The following is a 15,346-nucleotide window of genomic DNA, read 5'->3' as shown; positions in this document are numbered from 1 at the left end:
AGGTTCTGTGATGTTGGACTGGAGGATATCATGTCTTCTTCTGCAGGCGGCTGTCTTGCTGCTGCTCAGCAAGGGGGAGAGGATGTGCCCCGCGAGTTGTCGCTGTGAAGGGAAGATTGTTTATTGCGAGTCTGGCATCTTCCAAGACATTCCAGAAAACATCACCACAGGATGCCAAGGTCTGTCTCTGCGCTATAACAACCTGCTGGTGCTGCTGCCCTACCAGTTCGCTCATCTCAATCAGCTGATCTGGCTCTACTTGGACCACAATTCCATCAACGCTATAGATGCTTTAGCCTTCCATGGCGTGCGCAGGCTCAAGGAGCTCATCCTCAGTTCCAACAAGATCACCCGTCTGCACAATAACACGTTCAGCGCCATACCAAACCTGCGGAACCTGGACCTATCCTACAATCAGCTACAGTCTCTGCAGCCGGGACATTTTTATGGTCTGCGCAAGCTACAGAATCTCCACCTTCGATCTAACGGGCTGAGACAGATCCTCATTCGTACCTTTCTGGAAAGCCGCAGCCTGGAGTTTCTGGACTTGGGTTATAATCGCTTGCGGAGCCTCACCCGCACAACGTTCTTAGGGCTGTACAAGTTAAAAGAACTTCATTTAGAGCACAATCAATTTTCCAGGATTAATTTCTTCATTTTCCCACGCCTTACCAACCTGCAGGCTCTTTATTTGCAATGGAACCGCATACGGTCCATCAATCAAGGCGTGCCGTGGACGTGGCACAAACTACAGAAACTGGACCTGTCTGGGAACGAAATCCAAATCTTGGACCCTGCGGTTTTCCAGTGCATGCCGAACTTACAGACACTCAACCTCGAATCAAACAAGCTCAGCAGTGTGCCTGTGGAGGCCGTGGCGGCGTGGACGTCGCTAACCACCGTCAGCCTGGCGGGAAACGCCTGGGACTGCAGCCCCAGCATCTGCCCTCTCATGGGCTGGCTCAAAAACATCAGAGACTCCAAAGACATCAGCATGATCTGCAGCAGTCCCAAGTCTGTGCAGGGAGAGAGAGTGGTGGACGTAGTGAGGAATCACTCCACCTGTGTGGATGTGTTCTCCACAACGGCGCTCATCATTCTCACTTCAACCCCATTTGTGAACATAACAGCTCACCTCCCTCCCTCTGGTGTTCCCCATGCGGCTCGCACCGAGTCGCCTGCACAGGGATTAACCCCTTCTTCGCCCGTCCGTCCTGGTGTTACAGACAGAAAGACGACAGAGTCCACAACCCTGAGCTCCGCATCTCCCATCTCCCCTGAACCCCCGACATCGTTTATCCCGGAGCTACCGTTCGAACATATGGCTTTCCATAAAATCATTGCAGGCAGCGTAGCCCTGTTCCTGTCGGTGTCATTGATCCTTCTGGTTATTTATGTGTCGTGGAGGCGCTACCCCAACACCATGAGGCAGCTGCAGCAGCACTCAGTCAACCACAAGCGCAGGAAAAAGGCCCGCAAGCAGGAGCAGGACCTTAACTCTCAGTTGCAAGAGTACTACCTGAGCTACCACTCAAACTCAGAGACAATGGACACTCTGGTGAATGAGACGAGGCCGTGCACGTGCACCATATCAGGATCCATAGAGTGTGAGGTCTGAGCCACCTTAAGAGACTAAAACGGCAATTGCTAAGCAGAGGTAAAATGTTTTTTCCAAGAGATTAAGTGGTTTTATCTCTAATGCGAGATGATAGATTCTGCGGCTCTGAAGGAAATACTTGGGGGCATAGTACAATATAATTATGTGCACAGAGGAGAACACTGGAACGGAGAGATATATTTGGAGCTAATTATCACCCTGAGTGACACAAGAACAGTGGCGGGGTCAGCCAGGTTAGCTCTGTACGATCTAAGGTAACGACTGGTCGGCTCTGCAGAGACTGACCTTATTCTTAGTCGAACATCCAACATATGAACCAAGAGAAGCCACTTTTCACTTGCTAGTTTTGAGTTTCATCCTGTAGCTTGTGGAGAATTTAGGCTGTATGTGTGTGTGTGTGTGAGTGTGTTATGAGCTGATCTCATGAATCTCCTGGTTTACTGACTTCTAGCTACTGTGTTGCACCTTACTCTCACAGATACTATTTGTCCAGTTAAGCCACAAAATAACCAACCGGGGGAGAGAGAGCGTCCTGTCCTGAGATCTTTTGCATGAATTCATTATCCTCTCTCTCATTAAACGATCACTTCTAATTGACAATAAAGACGTATTTTGGTTCGTTGTGGTGCAAGCCGAATATTTAAAACTCACGAGTCTGAACTCAGGAGCGATATTTTCCAAGCTGTAAAAACCTGTCAGGCCCAATGTTGGCCTCGATGTGTCAAAAAGTAACGATTTTCATAAAGACTTTTGTATTGATTATTCCTATCATTATGATTATGCATTGTTTGTGTAAAGACAATATGGATACTAGGCATTCTATGTGATAATGTGTAATTAAAAGAAACACTGACAACTGAAAAATGAAAGTGTGTGTGTGTGTGTGTGTGTGTGTGTGGTGAGGATATTAACGACCAGAGAGAAACGTCCCTTCTCTTAATCCTCGCATTGTGCTCTTGATGTTTCACATTTCATTGGATTTTCTGCTGCATGAGAGGAGAGCTGAGATATTTTCCATCATGTCTCTTGTCTCCTGGCTCGACAGTATTGACAGCAGTATTGATTGTATCTGGGTGACACACCTCAAACTCAGAGTAGGGGGCCCTTGTCTGTGCCTGGGACATTAAGTGAGCAGAAATGAGCTGTTTTTACTGTCAGTTTTCTTGGAAACAGGTTTTGCTTTTAGTGGAGCTCAGTACCATCATCAGACAAAAAGATCCTCCAGTCCCTGAAACCAGAAACAGATTTACGAATCTCCCTTTTATATAAGCGTGTATTCTGTGTCAGTGCTGTTCTGCTGCTGTGAAAAGAAAGGGAGAATAGAGGAAGGCTACTGAGGGACAGTGGGTGTTACGGGTCAAAGCGGTTATGCTATTAAGAAGATGTCACCCACCTTGCTCTGTCTTCCTTTTTTCCCTGAATCGTTTTTTTCTTTCTTCCGGCTCGCTCACTGTAAGGAGAGAAAATTAACCTGTGCCAGGGGACGTATGTGCGTGTGTTAAGCCAAGCAGGATTAAGCAGCAATGCTGGTGCTAGAATGTAAAAGCTTTTTTAAAAAAAGTAGGTGTTTTCTTCCAGTGTAACACTCAACTAAAGACAATAATCTACTGCTTACTACAGTCCTCCCCAGTGGGGTGCTGGTGCCTGGAGAGGTGAGGATACTCTTTAATTTATGCCCCAATCTTTTTCTTTCCTACGGAGCCCCCCTGGTGACATTGGATAAAAAAATAATAATGCGTGGCCACGCGTTCTTATCTCGTGGCCACGAGATAATTATTGCCCAGGTCATTTCCATGGCAGAGAACTGGTTGATTGGTTAACCATGGACATAGTGTTGAATTTATTTTATTTTATTTTAATTCATAGGAATTGAATTACACACACACACATCACACACACACAAATGAGACTGATTTGCGGACTTCATGTCTTCTTCGCGGGCGTTTGCCAGCTTTCCGATGACGTCACTTCATAACGTTCCCATGGCAACAGAAATAAAAATGGCTGCTCTTGTGTGAAGTAAACGCAACATTTTTCAACTTTCTGCTAAGATATATGTGACGAAAATGCAGGGATTATGAAATCATGCAAGCCCCGCATATTTTGCGCATTTTGCGTGGAAATCGGCGATTTATAAGTGCGGCGTCTTTGAAAAAATGCGGCCCCCGCATAAATGTGCGGACTTTGGCTGATTATGCGTTGAATTATCATTGCACAATCGCATTTTTCTGGGGAGATGCATTTAGCATTACCAACAGTGACATGTCCGCCTTCACTTAGACGTAACGCTCCTCCAGCCCGTCAGTAGCATTTATTATCGACATTACACTCGCCATGACAATAAGGAACAAAGCTTACTCTGAATACAACAGCAGACTATAATTTACATTTATTCATGAATAATAAACAGCATCACTGACAGCTCCATATGGATAACCATCCCGCTACTGAAGGTGACCACGCATTATTTTTTTTTAATCCAATGTCACCAGGGGGGCTCCGTACTTTCCGGCCAGCAAAGGATAAAATCCTTGCATATTTAGCTCACCCAAAAAAGGGGACGAGTAGGATTTGCACATTTAGGGAGTTCGGATCATTATGAAATTAGCTAAAATTATATGTCATGCCCTCGCCATCCTAGAAAGTAAACACTTTTTAATGATGCAGAGAGGATTTAGAAGTGGATGTACCTGTGTTGGGCTCAAAAGAATGTAATCTATTAATCATTATTACTCCCTGTCAATAGTAATCAGTTACACTATTAGTTATTTATATTTTCTGCTACTCAATATATTCTGCTAAAGACTTACAATGATTAAAATCCAGTTTTCGCTGTTGTGATGGAATATTTCCAGTCGCTGAATATAAACTAGTTTCCTCCACGTTTACAGAAATCAATCCAAGGATGTGATTGGATTGTTGGATTTCAGATCAGCAGGAGTCCCAACAAATTGAAAGTTGTGTAACTAATTTCTTTTTATGATGAGGTAACTGAACGTATTGAAACTGAAACAGATAATTTTTAGTTATTATTATTCATCAAAAACAGGCTCCATAACTCTGCTAGCTGCACACGTGTTAGAGGTGGCAAAATATGGGTCTCACACATGGGCGTGGCAAAACGGCTCGATCGTTTTATCAATATGTATGAAATTCAATATGTATGTATGTATCATATCCAGACGTACAAAAAAGCCCCAGTGTGCCAGACCCAGCGGGAAGTTTTTGAATTTAGTGGTAATTTTTGCCGTTTCACACACATTGTATTTTATTGAAATCCTCCAAGGGAATTGATAAGATCAACTTCAGATTTGGTCTGTGCAATCTAAAGATCATCACAATTAAAAGTTGAGCTTGTTGTGACTGTGTGTTAAACGGCGTGGCCTTAGCGTGGCGCCAAATTTCGATGTATCGCCATTAAACAGGAAATTGTTGTAATTTCGTCCAATCTCGACCAAACTTCAACATGTTTGATAAAAGTCCCCCCCAAACACATCTACATGTCAATATTCAGTCATACTCATAGCACCACCTACTGGAAGCGGAAAGTAAGCCTTGTATGGCAGTCGTGATCTTATCTTTCTCCACTTGATATGCTGTCAAGGGCCCGATCATCACTGCCTGCAGCTTTAATACTTTATTATACTGAAATGTATTAGTATTTAGATACACTACTACTTACTGGGGAAATCAGTGTTATTACTATTATATTATTACAAGTTATGCCTTACTGCCTAACACTAATGCAAACTGAGGAATAAGTGCGTATACGCTGCCCTACACCGCTGGTCCTCCTCTGTTGCTTCCTCCGACCTGCTGCGAAGTAAACACACATCTGATTCCTTCTCCTTGTTATCAGCCACTAGCATGTTCACACGTCTCGTGTACAGTAAAGTTTCAGACTGGTCAAAGGTTGTTCTGATAAGGATTTATGGCTCTCCCATAACTCACTGTCTAAACATCACTCAGGCTTTCTTTAGCCTGCAGGCAGGCATGGAGGCATGCTGCCAACAGAATTTATATCCGTATATTTGGTTTCCAGCACTTGCATATATGATGAATTTCCTTCAAGGACCATTGGAAAAATCTGCGAGGCTGTACAAAAAATGTAATATGAACAGAACAAATGATTCGTTGATCTAATTTTGGCAGATATTGTAATTAGTGTTTGATTTGTCATATTGTGACTGATGGAGAGCAATTTGTTTTGAAATCTTTTGCTGTTGTGTAGCTAAGAAAAGAATGCTGATTAGAGAGAGCTGTGGTCTGCATCTCACAGATCATTATTGAGGATATTTGTTTGGATGAGAAATTGTGGGAGTGCACAGTATTGACTTAGTACAACAATGCACAAATAGATCCACACTCCACCAGGAAAATCTGAAGAAGGAAAAAGAAGAAGAAAAAAAAAGCCTCCAAGAAATGAAAAATGTCTTTTTGAGTTAATCGAGGTACCTCATACACTGCACCAAGGATCACCAAGTAGATGAGCAAGGCCAAAAACAGAATCAGTGAAATCATGCCTGCAAACATCCAGAAATGCGGTATGTTTTCTCTGTGCTTCCTGTAAACACTCACTGTGAGGGGTAACTCGCTCAGCCCTCACTGGCAGCCATGAAATTTTGATTTACATCTCTCACTGGGGATCTTTTCTAAGGTAATATGTGTGCAACGTTCTGTTCATCTTTGCCAAAGGTTACGCTGGTGATTTAAAAGGCAGTCACAATAAACTAAAAGCAGCATGGATGATATTTCATCACTATCAAACAGCCACATATCTTCTTTTTATCTGCCGGCTTGATTTCCATTTATGAGGTAAGTCATTTAAAGTAATAGTTCTACATTTTGGTTAAAAAAAAAGCTTATTTTCTCTTTTTCTGAGAGTTAGATGGGAAATCGTTCTCATCATCTGTCCAAAGATAGTAATAATACTAATTAACCTTATTTATGACCTCTCAAAACTGTGCTTTACTGGGTAAAAACAACAAAAACAACAGCAATCATGGAGGTGTTAATCATAAAACTCTAAGAACAACAGCAGCATTAGTGAACAACATTCAGAAAAAGACATAATCACCATAAAACATCAGTAAGGAGATAAAACCTCGGTGTTTAAAAGGTAAGAGACTATAAAAGTGTGTTTAAAGAAGAGACTTAAATTAAGTGATAGCAGTCCTGATCCCCTCTGGGATGTTGTTTTTTTAATCTGGATTTGTGAACCACCAGGGGAGCAGCGACTTTCGAGGACCTTGGGGCCCGTGACGGCACGTGGCGAGTTAAGAGCTAAAGCTCGGGGCCCATTTCTGGATTTAAACGTGATACTTCAAATTTTGCAGTGCAAAGATTAAAGGATAGGTGTTTTGTGCTTTTGTTTTCTGGTAATAAATATAAGGCGACAGGTAGCTGGTTAGCTTAGCATAAAGACTGGAAGCAGCTGGCCTAGCTCTGCCCAAACATAACAAATCTGCCAACTTTAAATGAAAATCACAGTTTTTATCAGTGAAAACAGCAATAATTACTTTAAACAACAATAATTATTAAAATTCTGATTAAAATAAGAAAAATCTAATAATAACTGCACTCTGCTGTAAATTTAAACCGGATTCTTTGTATTACAGCAGTGTTTGCCTGTATTTATAGCTCATTTAATTGTTTTAACATATATATATATATAAAAATAAATATCTTTAATAAAACATTAAAAAGACAAGATTTATTTTAATTTTAAAACTGTATTCTAATTATCAAAGAGTCAAAAAGGCAAAAAGGCAAAATCTAAGAAACCAAAGATCCTCAGACACAAGGAAAATGCTTGACATTGACGAGTATATACTCTGCAGGTGAAGACTAATCAGACACAGGTGTGGACAAACAATTACAAACAGCAGGAAAGAAAGTGAACACGATAAAACACTAATGTCTCTGACAAACCATGACTGGACTATTCAAATTCAACCCCCCCCCCAAAGACATGAGCACAATGCCAATCTTGGACGTCCACGGGCCCCTTGCGTTCACTGAGTACAGCTCCCCAGAGAGTCCAAGGCAGTGCCCCTAATTACCTCCAGGTGAGCTCAATTGCTCCATTACACCTGCCTTCCCCCACAAAACACACAACTGCATATAAACTCCATGTCTCACTACAGTAGTAGTTTTTTGCCAGTTTGGATGTAAAATAGTTCTTAAATTGCATTCATAATGGTCAGGAGTGGATCTGTTAAACCCAAATACTTAATACACATTAGTTTAGATTATTTTACACATTAAAAAGGGGGCAAATTAATGTAATGATCTGTTATGATCTGTTATGGTCACATTGAGACGAACTGATATGACTGGCTTGATATGACATGACAATAAACAATTACAATTTACTGATTTCTAATGTCATCTTTAGATAATTCTATACAATGGTTTAATGTTTTTAAGTTTAAATATTTTCATTTGGGGGCTTTTTTTTGGTTGGGTTTTTCAGAGCTAGAGTGCGTGATATCATCGTCTTGTCTGAAATGATACCCTGTTTGGGCGCTAGAAGCATAATCACAAGAGTGTGCCTCAGCTAAAATCTCTGTAAAGTGAAGCCTCTGACTGAGGAGACACACAGCAGGTGCCATCACCATGGCAACCCTTAATTGGAGCACACAGCTGATTGAGCTGACCTAATTAACAATTAACCTAGTTTGACTTGGCTTTAAACTAAATTCAGATCTTCTAATATTTAACATAGAGAGACTCTAGAGAGAGATAGAGTAAGTGTATTTTACCGGAAGAGCAGGATGACCCTTGTTTTTCAAAATAAAGACACCAATGGCAAGGGATGCACCTTTTTTTTTTTCAAAATAAAATCCCCAAAAAGTAAATGTAAACTGAGGATGAGGCTGTTCCTTCAAAATAAAGTCACCATATAATAACTGTCTTAACAGGCAACTACTGATGTACTTATTTTCGCAAAATAAATTCCCAAACATTAACGGTGTCTTCTCTCTCTTCGGATACACCAAAACATTCAGGCACACTCAACGTTTCTTTAGAAATGTTTTTGGGTTCAAATATCTTTATTTGGGGGCTGAACCAAGCAAATACTGATATATGTGATTAGTTCTTCCACCCCTTCAAGTCTCCATGTCACCCTCTGGGCACCCCATGAATATGGCCCTGATATCTGACCCTGATAAAGGCCTTAAAAAACTGTTTAAAAGGTATTTTTTTTAGATCCAGTTGAAATCTGCAGAAACCTTTATGCTAAGCTAAGCTAACTGTCTGCAGGCTTTATGCAAGACAGTGAATTAGCACACTGCCCAAAGTGTGAATCTCTATAAATGCTTCCAGCTCCTTTCCATGAGAATATTTCATTATTGCACTCCCCATTATGTTTGTACTTACCAGCCCACCATCCACTGGAAGGGATTTCTTCAAGGATGATCGAGCCAGGGAGCTCTAAAATTGGACTAAACGAGCTCAGACTTTCTTTCTTTCTTTCTTTCTTTCTTTCTTTCTTTCTTTCTTTCTAGTAAAAATTACATCCACTCTTGTATGAATTGAAGGATCCAACATGTCGTACCTTTAAGCAAGCTAGTCAAAATAATGAGTTCCAGGCTGTTAAATTCAAAATGAACCTCAGCTAAAAATAGACTCAGTGGAGTATGAAAGTATTTGGAGACAGTTGTCACAGTTTGGGGGTGAAAAAAAAAAAGAAGTTGTCCTGTCTCCGTGCTCCAAAACAGGATTTCTTTGTTACTCCACCTTTTGTGGACTGCATGTCACCTGTAAAATTCATTTGAATACTAATGCTTTAAAGCTTTTGTTGCATGTCCCCGCAGGCCCTCAGAGCAGGAGAAAAAAAACTTGCTCCTTGCTGCTTTGTTCGTGTCAAAGTGGTGGCGGTGGTCAGAGAGACCTTTCAGTAAGCGGCAAAAGAAAACTCTCTTTTGAATAACAGCATTGTTCAAACAGGAGGACCACAGTTCAAGTGTCGCCACAAAGAAATTGGAAATAGCTTCCAAGAAAACGATTTTGTACCTTAACATATTCGTTCATTCATATTCATTCTTTCCAACTCATTACTCACTTGAAACCTGAACGTATACAGGATGCTTAATGAGAAAGCAAGGATTCAGATTGCTCTGCATTTCATCCTGAAGCAGCAGGAGGGAGACACTTTCATCAACTGATATATTCATGATGTGGTTTTGTCTGGTCAGACATGTGTCTGTCCTGCAGGGTTGATTTGTGTTCCTCTAATGAAGCCACTTTTCACAATAAAATAGCTTTTTATTGCAGTAGAATCCTTTCAACAGTGCATGCAGAAACGCATTACGAGTGATAACATTACAGTAAAAACATCAGGGCCGGATCAAGAGAAATATTTATGGGGGGGCAGAGGGTGGCATGGAAACTTTAAGGGACAGAAATATCTGCTGGTTTAATCACAACATCCATAATATAGTAATTTTGAGCTGTGGCATCTCTCCTTCTAATACGTATCTATCTATCTATCTATCTATCTATCTATCTATCTATCTATCTATCTTCTTAATAAAGTCTATCTATGTATCTTCTATCCATGGGTTACAATACAGAGACGATGCATTTTAATATGGAACAATTCGGTTTGATTCAATGCGATATGATGGAGTCTGATACAGGCAGGTGCAAGGGACTGCTCAAATTTGTAATCTCAAATTTTAATAATATGTATTGATCTAAAAATGCACTAAATACAGAAAGGCTGAATAGCAACATAAGGCTACTGTTTCAATATAAAACAACACATTATTAATGGGATCACTCACATGAGAACTTATAACTGACAGAACGCTAAATATTGAGTGAATTTATGAATGAAATCAGGCAGCTGACTGTCCCTTCACTTCCCTTCTGTCTGGACAGTCATTTAGTTGTTTTTGCTCAGATACATGAAGCTTCAACAGACGGGGCTGAAGCCTCTTTAGAGCCCGTAGACATTTATTCTCTATAAACGAGACACTGCTTACCTTCAAATACATATATTTTATAAAATACCAGGAATCCCAAGTGTGTGTTTTTCTTTATAGGAAGAAAATGGAAGATAAATGTTTCAGAATAACATGTTATTGTGTTTATTGCTTTTCCAACAGACAAAAAAACACGTTATTATCTGAGAGTCTGAAGTCTGACAAGTAGTGTAATGAGTTACTGTCAGCAGAGTAATATCACTTTTGAAAAGAGTAATAAATTCAATTTTTTCAGTAACTAACACTCTGTGTATGACGGCAGTGGAAAGGTTGTTCCAGATATCTGGTGTAATATTTTACATTTTACGAGTTACTTTTCCGTCCACGCTGATCCCAGAACAGCTTCGGTTTACTTAACATCAGGAAATCATTTGCAGCATAAACCCAGTTAACAGCTTGACCTTTATAGCTGCACTTCCCTTTGACAGAACGTCTGCTACATTTAGAGCCTCATGTAATATTTATACATCTTGTAGCCACAGATTTAGGACCTAGATTAAGTTATGTTTTATCTAACACATGCTGCCACATGTACACTGCATGATGTAACAGTAATATAGTGCTTTATTTGGCGACTCTTTCATTGTTTTTTTGATTTATTTCCTCCGATCCTTCAACAGCTCGGCCTTCCCCGCACCCGGGGAAATCAACCAAAAAGCCAACAACAATTAAATGTATAAGATTTATAAGTCATATTGTTGTTTCCTGAGCAATAAAACATCACCGTGGTACCTATGATAAAGACAGTGTGGCAGTGTCCACGGAGGATCCACTTAAAAAAAGAAAGTCATTCAGTTCGGTGAAAAGAAATTTCCTCTGTGTGGTAACTCACACACACACAAGTACACACACACCTACACCCACACACACACACACACACACACACACAGTCTTGTGATCTGACAGCTGTCTGTGTGACTGACAGACAAGCTGACTTGACAAAACTGGAACGAAAAAATCATAATAATAAATAAAATATGTGAAATAGACACACACCCTGTCCACAGTCTTTCCACAGTTGCTGTTGTCATTTTAAATTTGGAATAAAAATACAATATGATTAATCATTTGGACGCAGATTACGTATCAAAATTGACCCTGGAAGAACACATTTTGTGGTAAAACAGGAAATATTTATTCATGTCAAGCTCGGAGAAGCCACAAGAGCAATGTAAAACAATAAAACTGCAAACATTCAAAGTATAAAACAGTAAATAACAGTATAAAAACAATAAAAACTACAAATATTAAAAGATAAAACGGTAAATAACAGTATAAAAACAATAAAAACTACACAGAGGGCAAACCCCACATTACAGAATAAAGTATATAGTAGTAAGTAAGTATGTTTAAAGCTAAAACTTTACCCAGTGAGAGAATATAAAGTTATAAGGTTTCACACTCCTCACTGTTGATGTGCGCAGTGTCTGTAATGCAGCAGTACTCACAGCACTGCCACTTTGGACTGATTTCTGTCCACATGGGGACCCTTACTTTCTCCTGAGCTGATAATCTGCCCTACTCTACCTCTGATTCTGTAGTGTTTGTTGCCTTCACCGGTTCGGTTGCTCAGGTTTAGACACCAGGAGTGAGCGGTGAGAAAAACAATGTCAGGGTCAGAACTGCGTGTGTTAGCTTAGCGCTGAGAAAACCGAGCTAATAATGTGCTCGTTAAAATGGATGTTGTGGAAATCTGGAAAAAACTAATCTTATCAGACGGGGATCAAATACAGGTCTGATGTGTTTGGGTGACCCTGGAAGAACACTTTTTGTGGTAAAACAGGAAATATTTATTCTTGTCAGGCTCGGAGACGCTAAGAGCAATGTAAAACAATACAACTATAAACATTCAAAGTATAAAACAGTATAAAAACAATAAAACTACAAATGTTAAAAGGTAAAACAGTAAATAACAGTATAAAAACAATCAAACTACAAACATTTAATGTATAAAACAGTAAATAACTGTATAAAAACAATAAAACTACTACTTACAGTACTGCTTTTTAGCTATTAGGAGTCAAAATCCTACAGCCAGTGAGGCAAACCATAATGTTGTTTCATTGCTGATCATCGATCAGCGTCATTATATAGAGAAAATGCAGAAATGTGACATATTTAACTATTTCTGACACCTGTCACTGTTCCTGTCTTCACGTTACTGTAAACTAATTATTATTATGTTCATCGACCTTTTACTACGAGCCCACAGAAGCAGAAAACATGTTGGTTTTATCTGCACTTCCTGCGTTGCTTTATGCTGTTCACAAGGTTCATTATTAGAAGGCAGGTTCAGCTCAGTTTATGTGAATTATTAAGGTTAAAACACCCTCTGCTCCACACTGTCAAACCAAACTCCATTCAAAAAACAGCTGTTTTAAGGAAGTAAAACCTTTATTTCCACCATCAGTGAGACTGATTCTCTTCAATCTACAGACACAATCTGCTCACACTGACTCAGTAACATCATTAACTAACCTGTGAGGAAGAGTTGGACACAGACGGACACACACTGACAGTTTAACATTTTCATGCTCTCTGCTCTCTGCGGATTACTCCACAGATCTCTTCTTATAGTATTTCCACTTGGCACTTTTACAGCGCTTGTTTCACCTCAAAAAGGGGGGACGTAGTCGTTTTGAGGACAAGAAAGTGACGTATGGTTGCTCTTATCGCGAAGAAGTACAGGTGGACAAAAATCAGAAGTGACTGCGTGCAACAAAATATAACATTGTCTCGGGTTTGTGTGACGTTATGATAATATATAAATCTTGTTAAATGCTTATGAAATAAGACTGCATGTGCTGACACGGTGGAAAGAAATCCACGTTGTGAACTGAAGTGGGCCGGTCCGGGGCATGAAACAGAAAAAGAGTCCCACTCTGGTCCTGATTCATGTTTTTATTCCAACATACTGCTTGTAACAGCAGAACCGCAAACACTGCCATTATAAACGGCTGTAAAATATTGCTCTTATTAAGTTTTTTATGTGTAGGGACTCATTCTGACAGAAGTCCCTCAGGCTCTTCGCTGTGGGCTGCTGTGCTACTGCATGAATGATGGCGGCATTAGTGCGGCAGTGCCATGGCACTCGGAAAACATCCTAATAAAGATAAAAAAAGAACCAAACCCATCTTTGTTACCGCAGAGACTCCACAGCGAATGTTGTTAAAAACCGGGAATGAATGGGTCGCTGTTGGATCCCTGACTGCCTCTAACAGCTCGGACCTCGTGGCGGCCGGGACTCCCCCCCCACCCCTACAGGGCCCTTTGATTTCTGTGCAGCTGATTCTTCAACTTGTAAAGTGGAGTTAAGTAATCTGCGGCGTCTGTTGACCTCTGCTGGCAACCGAAGAGCCGTGGCAAACATCAGCATCGGTCTGGCATGGCGGACACTGTGTCATAAATAATAAAAGCACATTTTCAGCAGAGCTTGTTTGCTAATTAGAGCAAAGATCCATCGGCTGAGTGGACGTATATCACGGCTGACAGTAGTGTCATTATAATGCTGTTTTGTCATTTGACGTTTTTTTGGCTACAGGATCGAGTATGTCGGTCGCGTAACGCCGTTCCTCTGTGGCTCTGTTAAAAATGTATTGCTCATTTTTTGCCAATGGGACGGTAAAACTCTCGGTTGTTTACAAATCATTTCAGCTGACAAACAGTGCAATCTCGTATTGACATGATTGAAGTCCTCGGCTCGACCGTCCAAAGACTCATCATTCACCCCGACTGTTGTTGTTGCCTCTTCACAGCTGATTTAAATTGGCAGTTATTGGTGTTTTTAGGCTTTTTGTATTTTCATAAACATACAATATTGTTAGTATTCCTTCAGTGTTCATGGTTCAAGGAGTTTCAACCCAAGAGCCAATTATCCCAGCAGAGGTCTCCTCCTCCCCTCCAAAACAAAACAGACCTGGCTGATTAAACCGCTACAAACACTGAATATAAGCAGGTTCCACCTTAAAAAATTTGTGTTATCTCCTTATGCTGTTTGGTATGCCAAAGAAAGTCTGCTAACGTTAAGCTCAGCTTGTTTCTCTGATAACTTAAGATCCAGACGTCCGATGACGTAAAATCCTCATCCGGTTCAAATCTAGAGTAAAAAGCACCAAGATCTAAACCCAGTGGATGGTAAAATGTGGCTTCAGACTGGATGGACAGCTAAGAGAGCTGAAGTTAAAAAAGCTAACAGGTCTCCAGGTTATGATATCATGCTAACAGACATGAACCTAAAGGAGCTAAGCCTATCACTTTAAAATGTGGCCATAACAGATCATTGATTCATTGTATTTAGAAAACAATGTTTCCTTTTAACATCACAGCACAATAACTAACAGAAAACAGCTTCAGCCATTCATCAAATCAGTCAAGAAAAGATGTAAACATGACAGCAGGAGAGACAATTAAATGAATAATGCATACAAGAAAAATAAAGTTAAATAAAATGTGAAATGCATGTTTTACAAGACTGACAGCCAACAAACTACAGGTGTTGACAACCTATCATAATAATTAATAGGCTTTATTATAATATCACACTTTTAAATAATTTATAAAATGTGATTGTATTAAATATATTAGCCATATATGTCTGCCACTCTCCTGGCACCCCCATGATTATATTTCTGTAGATCTGCCTCCTTGCATGAGAGAAACTTAATAAAAATAATAATCACAGAGTGTTTGTGCTGTCTGTGATGGTTTGATAACATTTATTATCATCCCTGCTTCA

General features: G+C 40.2%; 1 protein-coding gene across 1 annotated transcript; it reads left to right on the top strand.

Annotated features, from left to right (window-relative positions):
• Positions 1–2: 2 nt before the first annotated feature.
• lrrtm4l2 (leucine rich repeat transmembrane neuronal 4 like 2) lies at positions 3–1,777 on the top strand (the record flags this gene model as incomplete). Its single annotated transcript, XM_035658715.1, is given in 2 exon segments — positions 3–1,087; positions 1,175–1,777. Coding segments are annotated over 2 exon segments (1,529 nt in total), but the record flags the coding sequence as incomplete, so codon positions are not given.
• Between the last annotated feature and the right edge of the window lie 13,569 nt (positions 1,778–15,346).

This window comes from Morone saxatilis, unplaced genomic scaffold (genome assembly GCF_004916995.1).
Source record: "Morone saxatilis isolate NCDOM2014 unplaced genomic scaffold, NCSU_SB_2.0 Contig16, whole genome shotgun sequence".
Taxonomy (NCBI): domain Eukaryota; kingdom Metazoa; phylum Chordata; class Actinopteri; family Moronidae; genus Morone; species Morone saxatilis.
This window is presented reverse-complemented; position numbering and strand designations above follow the sequence as displayed.